The sequence below is a fragment of the Artemia sp. Qi Xiang Cuo genome, chromosome 8 (assembly GCF_049724085.1).
Source record: "Artemia sp. Qi Xiang Cuo chromosome 8, ASM4972408v1, whole genome shotgun sequence".
NCBI lineage: Eukaryota > Metazoa > Arthropoda > Branchiopoda > Anostraca > Artemiidae > Artemia > Artemia sp. Qi Xiang Cuo.
Window position 1 is genome coordinate 47,333,540 of NC_142801.1, and position 16,031 is coordinate 47,349,570.

Genomic DNA, 16,031 nt, shown 5'->3' on the forward strand with positions numbered 1-16,031 from the left:
CGGACAATCTTTGGCAATCTGTCATTATTCGTCCGCAGAACGTGCGCTAGCCATCTCATCCTTTCTACTATCATAGTCCTAAAAAGCGGGATTGAACCACATTTTACGTACAGTATACTGTTTCAGATACAGTCAGTCAGTCGGGTAACAAAAACTATCCATTGACAATTTCTCCGATAAACATAGCCTATAGAAAATCCTCCTCCGTTACTTGGAGCGCCCACGCTTCAGAACCATATTTGACCACTGTCATTACTTTAGCTTCCAACATTCTAATCTTGGGTCAGAGCCTTATCTTGTTATTCTTCCAAACTTTTTTCAACTGTGAAAACAACCCCTGGGCCTTTGCTATTTTACTCTTAGCATCTTCAGTGCACCCACCATCTTTACTAATCATAATACATAGGTAAGTGAAGCTGTCTACTTGATCAATCATCTCATTACCGAAAACCACCTCTTCACCTTCACTTATTCCTAATCTTAGCGAATTAGCCTTCTTGACATGAATGTTCAAACCTAATCTTGCACCCTGAACTCGCAAAACCTCTAAAAATTCATTCATTTTGGTAGAATTTTTATATAAGATGCTTAAATCATAAGCACAATCTAAGTCGGGGAGAGTTTTACTTACCCGTTTTATTGCGTGTTCTCCCATTGCCTTTGCTGTGCTCCTTAGGACTAATTCCATCAAAATGATCCATTTAAATGAGGATAGAATGCAACCCTGCTTAGCTCCTGAGTTAATACAAAACCAGCTGCTAACCTTATTTCCTAAAGAGCGTAAAGAGCGATATATTGAGGAGAGTTCACCCCCCCCCTCATACACTGAATCATTTTTGTTCATCTTGTTTTAATGTAGCTCCTTACTTTCAGTTAAAAAAAAATTCAATTAATGGGAAGTTAAAAGTGTTACAATTGTTCACGAACTTTTTAAATAATTAAAACAAAGAGGGGGAAAAAAATCTCAAAATGAAGGAAACAAACGGAACCCCGGCCAGTAGAAGGAAAAGACAAACTAAAACGACGCGGTAATTTCGCCTGTATAAAACAAGGTGTGTTCAACGCTTCTAAAAACTAAGATAACATCTAAAGGAGGCTCCCCTCTCATGGATAATTCCCTTCCGCCACCGGATATTACTCCATGGACAGTTGATGCCATGTAAAATACCCCTCCCCCCGGATAATACCATCCTCGCTGAAAATTTCTACAGAATATTTCTTTGCTGACGATTCTGCCTAAAGAATCTCATTAGCATGCTTTCATTTGAAAAAAAAATATAGTTCTAATCATTTTTCAAATAATGACGGAAATACCCCACCGTGAAAAAGTTTTCCGCCCCCCCCCCCTCCGATGGAAAGTTTCTCCCGTGAAAAATTCCCCACGAAGAATTTATCTCACGGAATAACACCCAACGATAATTTATCCCGCGGATAACCCCCCCCCCCCCCACGGAAAAAATCCTGATAACAATTCCAATCCTACTGAATATTTTCCCCGGTACATCTACACATCAAATGAATCGGCAAAGAGAAAGTAAGATAAATACAAAGAATTTCTTACAGGAATTCGGACGAAGTCCCCCAGCGTTAAATTTCTCCTGAAATTTTTACTCCCAGAAAATTCCCCCACGGGAAATTCTCCCCGTGGAAAATCCCATTATCATAAAATTCCCTCTCCCCCCAAAATATGTCTGTATACTTACCAATAGCAAACACTATGTGTCAACAATGGGTCCAATTTCATGACTCACAGTCCTTTCCTCTGAAGCACCAGGGGTCATGATATCCTCAAACGCATAGTTATTGGACCTTTCCAAATATGCTGAACAAATGGCTATCTCCAAATATAAATTGGACGACTTTGGGGGGAAAGGGGGCACCGGAGGGGGGCTAGTTGCCCGCCAATCTTTTTGGTCACTTAAAAAGGGCTCTGCAACTTTAAATTTCCGTTCGGATGCGCCCTCTCCCGGTATTCTAGGACCTTTGGTTTGATACGATCTTACCTGGGGAAAAACAACCACAAATAAACACGAATCTGTGATCTTTCTTCTGGCAAAAATACAAAATTCGGCATTTTTGCATAAGGGAACTTGAAACCTCTGGAGTAGGATTCTCTGATACGGTGAATCTCATTATGTAATTTTCAATAGGATTCCTTGACTTTTTGGGGTTGTTTTGCCCTCCTTTCGAAAACCAGGCAAATTTTTTCAAGCTCGTAGCTTTTGATAGAGAGAGAGAAATTAATTTTTATTAAAGAACAATATTAACAAAAAAAAATATCAAACAGACCTACCACGTGAAAATATATACAGATTTGTTTGTGGCAGGACTCACTATTTTACTCACTTACTACATATATATTGAAAGAAATAAAAATGCAATCATATAAATGGGCAACACTGAATTTAATGAATCTTATATATTTGGAAACAGAATAAAAAACATTATATATATATATATATATAAATATATATCTATTTATATCAAAATTATTGATATATAATTCCCGTGTTTATCCGTTTTTTAGAGTTTTAATTGCTATTGAGCCGAGTCGCTTCTATTTACAGTTCATTACGACCAACTGTTTGATATCAAAATTTATTACAGGGCAATCGCTTTAAAAATGGCTCGATAGCTCTCAGGTCCTTTTATTAATTGAATAAAAAAAAAATTTCTACTGAAAGTAATGAGCTACATTAAAACTTAAAACGAAGAAAAATGATTACGTAAATGAGGGGGCTACCCCCTCCTCAATACACCGCTTTTCACGCTAAAGTTTTTTAGTACTTTTAAAAGAGCTTCTTATTGTCCTAATTAAACGACCTTTGTGTTTCAGGAGTCCTTCTTAAAGAATTGGGACAAAATTCCAACTTTAGCGCAAGGACCGAAGCGTTGAGATGAGGGCAACCCCCTCATATACGTAATAATTTATGTCCGATCAATTTCTATCAGACATCCGATTAAAATTTTTAGCTAGCAATTTTGTTCAAAACAGTCTACGGGTCAATAAACCGTTCGTCCACGGATGACTTGACTCCCCTCAAAGCCCTGGGGCACGTTGCCTATTAATTACGTATCGAATAATCTTTGAGAAAGGTAGGCATGTTTGATCATCGGCCTCCAAACCAGATAAGGGTATTTCAGGGAATGTTGAAGATGATCTGGAACTAAATCAAGACACTAGTCTAATAACTAATAATTTCTCTATAACTATTACTAATAATTAATAACGCTAATAAAAATAATTAATGGTTAATAATCAATAACGCTATCAACTTTTGAATTACGAGTTGCTGTAAAAGCAGTTTCTTTCGGTACATGCATTGTTATGAAACAATGTTTTTGTAGTTTTGCTTGCTATTGGCATGGGTTGTGTTTTACTTAAATTTTGTTACCACGAACTGTTTGTTAGTTCTTAGCACAGTTTATAGAATTAGCAGTATGATCATTCCCTATCTCACCCATTATAAAAACCCGGACCAAGGTGAGAGTGCTCCAGAGAACGTTTTTGCAGATATAAACATAAGCGGCATTAGATCTTTTCACGGGTAGACAAGTCATATTTCTCTTGGACGCAAAACAAGTGGAAACCCGCTATTACGAATAATGCACTTTGTAGCCATTTCTCATTGATTGACGGAAACAGATTAACCCGCTAATGCAGAAATAAGTGGGAGGAGCTTTTTTTTCGCACCGAGAATGAAGACCAGAAATGATCTGCGATAAACTTACTGGATAATTCTATAACCTGTGGTTCTTAGGGATAGAAAGCAAGAGGATGAAGAATTGTAGAATATTGAGATTTGGTAAATGGATAAATCGTAAAAATCTCTCAGCTTATGTGCATGATTATATGTGGTTTCTAATGCATGATCGGAAATTACTTGAGTAATTAATTGAATTATATTTAGCGGTTCTAGGCGTTTACTCCCCGGCGACTACCCCCCCCCCCCGGAAAATACCCCCGCGGAAAGTACTCCCAGGAAAATACCCACCCCCCGTAGAAAATACCCCCTGGAAAATGCCCCCCGCGGAAAATACTCCTCCGCGGAATATACCCCCTGCGGAAAATACCCCCCCCCCCCCGTGGAAAATAAGGCTTTTTAAATTTTAAAGTTTAATTTGAGTTTTTTTTTTATTTCCGTAGCGGGAAGGAATTTTGGAACTTTTGTATTATGCCCCACTCACTCAAGTTTATGCAGTGTAAAATTCGAGAACACACCGTTTTTTGTTTTTTTTTTGTCAGTTTCTTCGTTACTTTAGAAATAAATTTGGGCTATAGATTTGCATATTATGGGGGGAGGGGTAAAGTATAGCAGGTGTGCATGCAAAATGTGTTTGGTATAACTATTTTGCATATTAGATAGACAGAAAAATAAGTGTATTTTAAAGCCAAATATACGACCATGAACACAGTAAAATAACATAAATGAAAGGCATAAATAACATAAACTTTGAAATTGCTAGCTAAAAATTTTAATCGGATGTCTGATAGAAATTGATCGGACACAAATTATTACGAGAGGGGGGTTGTCCTCATCTCAACGCCTCGGTCTTTGCTCTAAAGTTGGAATTCTGTCCCAATTCTTTAAGAAGGACTCCTGAAACACAAAGGTCGTTTAATTAAGACAATAAGAAAATCTTTTAAAAGTACAAAAAAAAACTTAAGCGTGAAGAGCTATGTATTGAGGAGGGGGAAACTCCCTCATTTACGTAATAATTTTGTTCGTTTTAAGTTTTAATATTGCTAACTACTTTAAGTAGAAAAAACTTTTTTTTTAAAATTTAATTAATAAAAGGACCTGGGAGCTATCGAGCCATTTTTAAAGCGATTGCCCTGTAATAAATTTTGCTATCAACAGTAGGTCGTAATGAACTGTAAGTAGAAGCGATTCACTCGGCTCAATAGCAATTAAAACTCTAAAAAACGGATAAACACGGAAATTATATATCAATAATTGGATATAAATATATATATATATATATATATATATATATATATATATATATATATATATATATATATATATATATATATATATATATATATATATATATATATATATTTATATATATATATATATATATATATATATATATATATATATATATATATATATATATATATATATATATATATATATATATATATATATATATATATATATATATATATATATATATATATATATATATATATATATATATATATAAGAAAAATGTTTTTTATTTTGATTCCAAATATATAAGATTCATTAAATTTAGTGTTGCCCATCAAAAGCTACGAGCTTGAAAAAAATTGCCTGGTTTTCGAAAGGAGGACAAAACACCCCCAAAAAGTCAAGGAATACTATTGAAAATTACATCATGAGATTCATCGTATAAGAGAATTCTACTCCAGAGGTTTCAAGTTCCCATATGCAAATGCCGAATTTTGTATTTTTGCCAGAAGAAAAATCACGGATTCGTGTTTATTTGTTGTTGTTTTTCCCCAGGTAAAATCGCATCAAACCAAAGGTCCTAGAATACCGGGAGAGGGCTCATCCGAACAGAAACTTAAAGTTGTAGAGCCCTTTTTAAGTGACCAAAAAGATTGGCGGGCAACAAGCCGCCCTTCGGTGCCCCTTTTCTCCCCAAAGTCGTCCAATTTATATTTAGAGATAGCCATTTGTTCAGCATATTTGGAAAGGTCCAATAACTATGCGTTTGAGAATATCATATTTTGGCATATTTTGGGGGGAAAGGGAATTTTATGATAATGGGATTTTCAACGGGGAGAATTTTCTGTGGGAGAATTTTCCGGGAGTAGACTTTTCAGGAGAAATTTAACGCTGGAGGACTTCGTCCGAATTCCTGTAAGAAATTCTTTGTATTTATCTTTTTTTCTCTTTGCCGATTCATTGCATGTGGAGATGTTCCGGGGAAAATGTTCAGCAGGATTGGAATTGTTTGGAGAATTTTTTTCGTGGGGGGAAGGGGGGATGGTCATCCGCAGGACAAATTATCGTTGGGGGATATTCCGTGAGATAAATTCTCCGTGGAGAATTTTTCACGGGAGTAACTTTCCATCGGAGGGGTGGGGGGATCCGGAAAAATTTTCCATGAAGGAGGATTTCCGTCATTATTTGAAAAATGATTAGAAACTATATTTTTTTCAAATGAAAGCATGCTAATGAGATTTTTCTGGATACAGCGTTGCATTGTAGGATAAATTTTCTGTGAATAGAGTGCCAATTTAGTAACTAATTTACCGAACAATAATAAATATGAACAATATACTAAGCAATAATGTAATGGGCGTGTGTTAAATATCTAGGACTCAAATACGATTGCCGAAGATGAAGCTCTTTTTAGCGAAACAGAGCTCTTTTTTTCGGTAAAAAAAAAACATGGCTATCAGACCTTTTCATGAGATATACCTAATAATCCACTAATATTAAACGAATTTACATAAAAAATACTACATCATTCCAAATCATGGACGTGAAAGTCAATTATCAGCTGGGAAAATTTTGCCCAGGTAAGTGCTTGATACTGAATACTTATGTATAAATTTGAAGTGGTTGTCCTGGTGCTAGTCAAGAGCCTTTGTGTTTGATAAGATTAAAAAAAAAAACAAGTTTTTTAAACTGAAAGTAAGGAGCGACATTAAAACTTAAAACGAACAGAAATTATTCCGTATATGAAAGGGGCTGTCCCCTCCTCAACGCCTCGCTCTTTACGCTAAAGTTTTTTATTGTTTTAAAAAATAAAGTTGTGAGACAGAGTCAAACTTTAGCGTAAAGAGCGAGGCGTTGAGGAGGGGACAGCCCCTTTCATATACGGAATAATTTCTGTTCGTTTTAAGTTTTAATGTCGCTCCTTACTTTCAGTTTAAAAAACTTGTTTTTTTATTTAATTTCTGATCGTTTTTTAGTTAATGCAGCTTTTATTTGCATAAAAATTTTACTTTTCTTTTGCTAAATGGATGTCTTTACAAATTAACTTACGTAACTAACTTCTATATTCGTATATTTTTCTTCTGGCAAAAAATACAAAGTTGCAGATTTTTGCAGATATGAGCTTGAAACCTATGTAATAGGGTTTTCTGATACGCTGAATCTGACGGTGTGATTTTCATTAAAATTCTTTCACTTGTAGGGGATGTTTCCCCCTCTTTAAAAATCGAGTAAATTTTCTCAGGCTCGTAGCCTTTGATGAGTAATACTAAACTTAATAAAATTTATATATTTAGAATCAGCATTATAAACATATTCTTTTGATACATTTATTGACATCAAAATTCCGTTTTTAAAAGTTTCGATTGCTATTGAGCCGTATCGCTTGTTTTTTTATTGTTTTTTTTTACGTATATGTTATTACGTATATGAGGGGGTTCTCCCCTTAGTCAATACCACGCTCTTTACGTTAAAAGTAAAAAAAATTTGATTCACAAACCCCTGAATCACAAAGGCCGTTTAATTAGAATAGATAGCTCTTTTGAAAGCACTAAAAAAACTGTAGCGTAAAGAGCGAGGTTTTGACTTGGGGGAGAACACCCCTCACATACGTTATAATTTCTGTTCGTTTTAAGTTCTAATATTCCTTCTTACGTTTCAGTTGAAATGTAATTATTCCGTATATGAAAGGGGCTGTCCCCTCCTCAACGCCTCGCTCTTTACGCTAAAGTTTTTTATTTTTTTAAAAAATAAAGTTGTGAGACAGAGTCAAAATTTAGCGTAAAGAGCGAGGCGTTGAGGAGGGGACAGCCCCAAACCCCTGAATCACAAAGGCCGTTTAATTAGAATAGATAGCTCTTTTGAAAGCACTAAAAAAACTGTAGCGTAAAGAGCGAGGTATTGACTTGGGAGAGATACGTTACATACGTTATAATTTCTGTTCGTTTTAAGTTCTAATATTCCTTCTTACATTTCAGTTGAAATGTAATTATTCCGTATATGAAAGGGGATGTCCCCTCCTCAACGCCTCGCTCTTTACGCTATTTATTGTTTTTAAAAATTAAGTTTTGAGACAGAGTTAAAATTTAGCGTAAAGAGCGAGGCGTTGAGGAGGGGACAGCCCCTTTCATATACAGAATAATTTCTGTTCGTTTTAAGTTTTAATGTCGCTCCTTACTTTCAGTTTAAAAAACTTGTTCTTTTTATTTAATTTCTGATCGTTTTTTAGTTAATGCAGCTTTTATTTGCATAAAAATTTTACTTTTCTTTTGCTAAATGGATGTCTTTACAAATTAACTTACGTAACTAACTTCTATATTCGTATATTTTTCTTCTGGCAAAAAATAGTTGCAGATTTTTGCAGATATGAGCTTGAAACCTATGTAATAGGGTTTTCTGAAACGCTGAATCTGACGGTGTGATTTTCATTAAAATTCTTTCACTTGTAGGGGCCCCTCTTTAAAAAATCGAGTAAATTTTCTCAGGCTCGTAGCCTTTGATGAGTAATATTAAACTTAATAAAATTTATATATTTAGAATCAGCATTATAAACCCATTCTTTTGCTACATTTATTGACATCAAAATTCCGTTTTTAAAAGTTTCAATCACTATTGTGCCGTATCGCTTGTTTTTTTATTGTTTTTTTTTTATTACGTAAATTTTTTTACGTATATGAGGGGGCTCTCCCCTAAATCAATACCACCCTCTTTACGTTAAAAGTTAAAAAAATTTTTATTCATAAAACCCTGAATCACAAAGGCCGTTTAATTAGAATAGATATTACTTTTGAAGGCACTAAAAAAAACTGTAGAGTAAAGAGCGAGGTATTGACTTGGGGGAGAACCCCCTCATATACGTTATAATTTCTGTTCGTTTTAAGTTCTAATATTCCTTCTTACATTTCAGTTGAAAAAACTTGTTTTTTTATTTAATTTCTGATCGTTTTTTAAATAATGCTTGGAAATCCGGCGCCTCCTCCATAGAAATGTCCCTTACCCCAAAGAAACATCCTCCACGGAAATATTCTCCAGAGTAACCCCTCCTCTAGCCCCCCCCTCCAGAAAAAATCCTTCCTGAAAATGGTTGTATACTTCCCAATAACCAATAAATAATGCTGTCAAGTCCGGCACCCCCTTCATGGCAATTTCCCTTCCCCCATGAAAACTTCCTTCATGAACAGATCCTCCAACATAACCACCGACCCACCCCTCCCACCCACTACCACAAAAAAAAACACCAGAAAAGTTCTGTATACGTCCGAATAACCAATGCTATATGTTAACATTGGGTAAAGTTCATAACTTTTAGCCCTCCCTCTGGGAACTTCGGGGGATTAAGTCATCCTAAAAGACATATTTATCATATTTTCGACCATGCTGAACAAAATGGCTATCTCAAAATTTTGATCGGGTGACTTTGGGAAAAAAATATGCGTGGGAGGGGGCCTAGTTGCCCTCCATTTTTTTTTGGTCACTTAAAAAGGGCACTAGAACTTTTAATTTCCGTTCCATTGAGCCCTTCTACGATATTCTAGGACCACTGGGTCGATACGATCACCCCTGGGAAAAAAAACAAAACAAAAAACAAACAAACAAATAAACACGCATCCGTGATCTTTCTTCTGGCAAAAAATGTAAAATTCCACATTTTGGTAGATAGGAGCTTGAAACCTCTACAGTAGGGTTCTCTGATACGCTGAATATGATGGTGTGATTTTCATTAAGGTTCTATAACTTTTAGGGGGTCTTTCCCCCTTTTTTTGAAAATCAGCCAAATAATCTCAGGCGCGTAACTTTTGATGGGTAGCACTAAACTTGATGAAAGTTATATATTTGAAATCACCATTGAAATCTGATTCTTTTGATATATCTATTGGTATCAAAAACCCGTTTTCTAGAGTTTCGGTTACCATTGAGCCGGGTCGCTCCTTACTTACAGTTCGTTACCACGAACTGTTTGATAATATCAATAGGAAGAAGCATATTTCATTTGAGCAAAAATTTGGCTGACTTAAAACAAAATTTGAATCAGCTTAGGTACTTTGACTTCTCAAAGCAAATGTAGAGAACAAGTGGAAACCTGGAGATTGAGCAACTAACAAAGTCAGAATAAAAAATAAAAATGATTGCAAAAACGCGCGACCCTGATTGAAGGGATTACCTTACAATTTTTTTAGTCTTATATATTCACCTTAATGTTAACTTGTTTCTACTTCTCTTTTTAGACCAAACAAAATGTATAGGGGGCAGTTACCTATACGAATCTCGGTAACTAAGGCACCAAATTTCGGTTCAAGGAAATAATTTACGTTCCTGTGCTTATTACCGAATATTAATCCTACCAAAGGCGTGGTCACCTTTTTTTTTCCAAGTTATATCGCATATAACGTCCGAACAAATCGAAATTAGTGTCAGTTTCTTTTGAAGTTCATTACTGATAGCATTCTATAAGCAAAGAAAATGAAAGTAAGTCCTTTTCTTTGTTTTTCTACATGAACCTAATTGCGAGCAACGATGGAAGGAAACCCGACATAATCAACGCTTTGACACAGAATAAAACGAATTACCAACTATTTAACGCCCAACCACTATTTATATATTTTCGTCAATAACACAGAATAGATTTGTGACCTCCCTCCTCCAACTCCCCCCCCCCAGATTTGACGGCACTCTAAACTCGAATATGTAACATATGCTTCGACTGAAAGCAATGACTCAATTAATCAAACACTTTCGTCCATCAGAATAAAAGGACATATTTATAAAAAAAAAAAAAGTGCATTCATGTAAATATTCAAAACCTACAAAGCCAGTAATACGGAGAAAATGGCCCTGTGGCGGGGGAAGATTTCACATAAAGAAACAGCAATGCTTCATAACTGCTGCTAAATTCTCAATAGAAGAAACAGAAACTCTTTTTGCTTGATATATCTTATCACGCACTACAAGACTACTCAAACGTTGAAGTTTTAAAAACGTTCAACTCATTTTCAACATTCTCATGGACTGAAATAATTGACAAAGTTTGGTATAACTGAATACATTTCTTATCAGAGTAAAAAATGAGTAAATAAACAAATTTCTTGAAACAAGAGTTATATTTAATCGTCTGTTCTAGTCTACACCCACAAATTCGTCACAAATACTGGTGGTTAAAAATATTTAAGTTTCAGTTCTAGCGTAAATTCCAGTGACCGTAAAAACCCTAAAATAAGATGGGGGAAAACATGCTGAGGAACTTGGGGAATATCTTTACTAGCATCATACACTATGAGCAGTAATCCAATATATGGCAAGCAGTATAATCCTAATCTCATTTTTATTAAAACTAATTTATCATCAAGTATATATAAATCATAGTCTTGTAGTGCGCAGTGGGTTTAATCTCAGCTTGGTAATACGGTACCCAGAGTTCCAAAAATTTATAGCCCTAGTCTTCACCTTGTTCGAGGCATTGAATTAAAATTTAAGCTTATATCCAAATATTTTTTTGTTTCACCTAAAATTATCAATTTTAATCTTTAAAATTTGAGATGAAGTGGCATTTTCTGGTAAAACTAGAAAAAAAATATATAGAGGCTTATCCCCACTTCTGATTTTTTTTGGATTTAAGCTTGATAGTATATGTTAGCATGAAAGAACATTACATGACTAAGGTATTTCAGTAGGAATTTATTTCAGAGGGGGAGGGGAAATATTGGTAATATATATTATGTGTAAACTATAAAATAGGTTAATAATTTCTTGGGGGAAAACCTGAATGTTTTGTGTCATCAAGTCTCATTGAAAAATAATTATATAAAAAAAAGGATTGACAGTAGAATCTTTAACTTAAATAGAAGCAGATTCAAATAATCTCCAAATCTTCAAGCGTTAACTAGTTTAACCCGCAAAACCCATTTTCACTGGAAGATAAATCCCTCAAAAAATCTTTCCCATTTGAATTCACAACAGGCCCTATCTGTTACTCCAAAGAAAATCAAAAAGGCAGTTCTGTGTCATCGACTTTTATCACCTTTATAAGGAATTCACCGTATAAGGTAAAGAATTTCTGAATGAATAAGGATGGGTAAGGTGGGGAGGCTGTATTCTGTCTTCTATCTTCTGTAAGTATTGGTTCGCGGTTCCCATGAGGTTTATTTTTTATTTATTTATATGATTGCATTTTTCTTTTCCTTTTTTTAAATATATATGTAGTAAGTGAGTAAAATATTGAATCCTGCCCATGGGCGTAGGGAGGGGGGCAGCGGCCCCCCCTAGAACTTCAAATTTAAATTAGATATAGCTGAAAAAGCAGATGGTTTGGAAAAAGCAGTTGATAAACTCCGTCACACTATCGACTGCCGCCCCCCCCCGAGACAATATGCTGCCTAATGCTTCCTACGCCCATGGTCCTGCCACAAACAAATCTGTATAGATTTTCACGTGGTAGGTCTGTTTGATATGATTTTTTTGTGAATATTGGTCTTTAATAAAAATGAATTTCTCTCTCTCTATAAGGAATTCATTCAAGGAAGTAGTTATTTACTCTGCTTTACTTCAAACCATATAATTACCCAAATAGTTATTATTCCTGCGTGACATTCAAAATTATCTGTACAAAAAAGAAGAACAAAACAACCCAAAGGCATCAACTTATTTTCCATACACATTATCTTTAATCGAATATTAGAACGCAGTTTGTTCAATTATATTTAGTAATGAAATATATGCTATCAATCACGAACCATCAGTTAGTCTAATAAACAATTGCTTAGAACAAAATATCAGAAACATAAAGTATGGGACACTTATAAAAAAGGCTTTAACCGAAGTGCACAAACTGGGACACTTTAGCATTAAAAAGTTGATCTCAGTGACATCAATCTCCGACAGCTCCTTAAAGATATGAAAAATCTCTTGATATTTCAAGTGTCCGTGGAGAATTTCTTATCAAAACAGAAAATGTCAAAAAAAAATCTCTTGAAGAGGAAGCACTGGTGACCAAAGAACAAGGCCCACTGATATGTAAAAAAGCCTCAACCTTGGCATTGATTACATCCCTAGTTGTTACCAAGAATGGTAGAATACTAAGTTATTATCAACAAAGGTAAGACGCAAGTCGGAAAAATTTCATGTTCTGTTAGTCTGTGGGCACTTTAAAATAATCAAAGTGATGTTACAAAGCATTATTATCACCTTTCCAATGTACAGGATTGAGTTAAATGCATTGTGGAACATATATGAATGGGTTGCTATCAGTCTTCATTTTGCCGCTAGCAGCCGATAGTTACAGCACTATTTACATCACAGCGACAGTCTAGCTTTGTAATCTTTGTTGATTTAATGTTTCCAGCCAAATAATTTAATAAAGACTAAACCAGACACCTGAAAATGGTTTTCACATTTAGCTGGATATTTTAGGTACTCATCGTTTGTGCTCTGATTGCTGCCGCATTTGCTGCACCTCAGCAATATCCGAAGCCAGAATACAAGCCAGATTATAAGCCGGCTGAGTACAAACCTGCCTACAAAGCAGCTGATGTAAGTATACAATTTATTATCTTCTTTTTTCAAAGAATAAAGCTAGCATCAAAAACCCCATCTGTTGTCAATGGTCTCTTGAATTATACTTGGACCCTTGATTTAGAACAATTGGATAAGAGACAGACTAATTCATCCCAGCATATTTATATTCGTACGTAAATACGGACATTTAAATTGTTTTAAAAATGAAAGTACATAAAACATGGGGTTTATCTCAATGGGGCCCAATTTTGGGGTCATCAAGCAAAATAAAAAAAATAGTCGAATTATATCTAAAACAGGAAGCTGCTGGAGTTATCAGAAGAATCTTGAGACTTCAAGGGAACCGCGCCCAGAAGACTCCCTGCCTTTTGTATAATGTGTCCGCGTAAATAATCCGTATATTAAGTAAAAAAAAAAACAAAAACAAATTTTAAAGTGAAAATCCTCTAAAATGTCAACCAATTTATTGGAAAGACGCATACTTTTTAGCTCAACTTTTTTTTTCAGGCATTTACAGTCGTATCCTGTATAATGTCTTTACAGTCCGTCATTACTTACAGCCGTGGCTCTTAAAATTGAAACTTAAAAATGTATCTTCGCATCGAAAGACGCGTACGAGAGGCGTTTAATTTTATCCTATTCTTCGTTTTTTATTTGAAGCTAATACCCTACACATACCGAATACTATGCTATATCCTATTTGGTTGAAAGGGAAACAAGTCATTTGTTCTGTAAGAAAAAGAACCTTAATGTGACAAAAGTTTTCAAAATTTCGAGACATGTCATTCATGAGTCTGAATTTTTTTTTCTTACTCTAAACTTCTTAAGATAGCCAAATTTTTATATTTATGTTTCGTCGTTTGTGTCATGGCAGTAGTGTTATTATTAAATTGTTGGCAGTGCGATGGTATGCAAACATCATTTTCATTAGTGAGTGGTAGTAAATCAGACATCAATCTTAAACAAAAATTTGTTGTTTTGAATTGTAAGTTTTTACGACAAAATGTAGGGCATACCTTAGCTTTGATTTGTAACATAATCAATGCGATACCTTTGCTTTGTCCTTAACAAACTCACTCTATTTTCGAAGCAGTCTGCAAATTATTTATCGGTATATTTTCATACAGCAGTCTACACAAATAAATCAATATAAAAAAAGATTCAAGACCTGCAAATTCCTAAAACAACAATATAATTTCCTATACACTGTGTTTTCATTATTTTCAACTTGTAAACTTTTATCAGTTTTCTAGTACAATTAGGCAAATGGGACTTTTCGGGCAGTTTAGATTTTCACTCTTGGTTGAACCTCTTCAAATAACGGAAGAAACTATCCTTTACAAACACGTATTAAACTTCTACAAGGTGTTATTTATCATCCATCATGGCAGAAAGCATTTCATAGTTAAAAATAACTATAGTAATTTTAAATATTAAAAATATGCCGTTCAACATATTCACTCAGTAAATTACTTATTATAAATTATATTTATTCACTAAAATTTGGTTCTCGTTAAATTGAATCCATATTCCTCTCGAATTCTTGCAGCGCTTTTTATTTGATAACTTTTGTATCCAATTTGTTATGTGTATGTTAGCTACTAGACATTATCCAAATCCGCGTTTTTTTAAAGACTAAACTTGACCAATTATAAAATGTTGCACCCCTGTTGATGTTATATTTTCCAAAAATAATTGTAGATTCAAGTAGATCTCAGAAAAGGATCTCACAAAATAAAGGTCTCAGAATCATCAAGCTTGTTTAAAGAAAAAACAAGGCACAGTAGCTAACTTGGGACTGGGAAACAAATGCTTCCATTGTTCCTGATTATCCTCTAAATGTCCCGGTAAAGTCTGGATGACCCAAATCAGCAATTCTTGAATCAAATGTGCATTGTTATTAGTAGATAAAAAAAAATGCAAAAAGAACAATTGGAAAATACGTTACAAATTTTCAAGAAAATTAGCTATAATTGTAATACAAAAATTTCTATGGGATTTATTTTTTCGATTTTCAAATAATTTCTTTAGTTAATTTTTTTTTAATCATTCTACAGGACTAAAGTTAGAACTACTCTAACCTTCTTTTTTTATAGTACAAATACGAATACGCCCCATATCAATTCGCCTGGGCAGTTAAGGACGACTACACCTACAATGATTACGCCCACGAGCAGGTCACGGACGACAAAGGATATACCAAAGGAAGCTACAGAGTACTCCTCCCAGACGGACGTGTCCAGACTGTAACCTACACTGCTGACGCCTACGGCGGATATAATGCTGATGTTCAATATGCTGGTGAGGCTAAATACCCTGAATACAAGCCAGCCTACAAAGCCGCCTACCCTGCCCCAGAATACAAAGCACCAGCATACAAAGCTCCAGCTTACCCTGCTCCAGAGTACAAGGCACCTTCTTATGAGCCAAAATATTAGATATTTGTAACATTTATTATTGATTATTTTTATACCAGATTAAAATTATTCCACTGAAAATGTTGGCTTGTTTTGAAATCATATTAAACTTCAGGAACGGCACTTGAGGGGATTAGCGGGGGTTAATAACATTTGTTCTCGAGGCAAG

The 16,031-nt window shown here is 34.7% G+C and overlaps 2 protein-coding genes across 2 annotated transcripts in view; one reads left to right on the plus strand and one right to left on the minus strand.

The window, feature by feature from the left end:
* PolH (DNA polymerase eta) overlaps positions 1 to 16,031 on the minus strand; it is a 419,141-nt gene that overhangs the window by 310,741 nt on the left and 92,369 nt on the right. The gene's annotated exons all lie outside the window — the stretch shown is intronic.
* LOC148949484 (larval cuticle protein A3A-like) lies at positions 10,313 to 15,943 on the plus strand. The gene is made up of 3 exons (XM_089093507.1): positions 10,313 to 10,403; positions 13,341 to 13,460; positions 15,542 to 15,943. Exons 1-3 carry the CDS (start codon positions 10,398 to 10,400, stop codon positions 15,881 to 15,883), a joined length of 468 nt encoding a protein of 155 aa, XP_088949633.1. The 5' UTR covers positions 10,313 to 10,397; the 3' UTR covers positions 15,884 to 15,943.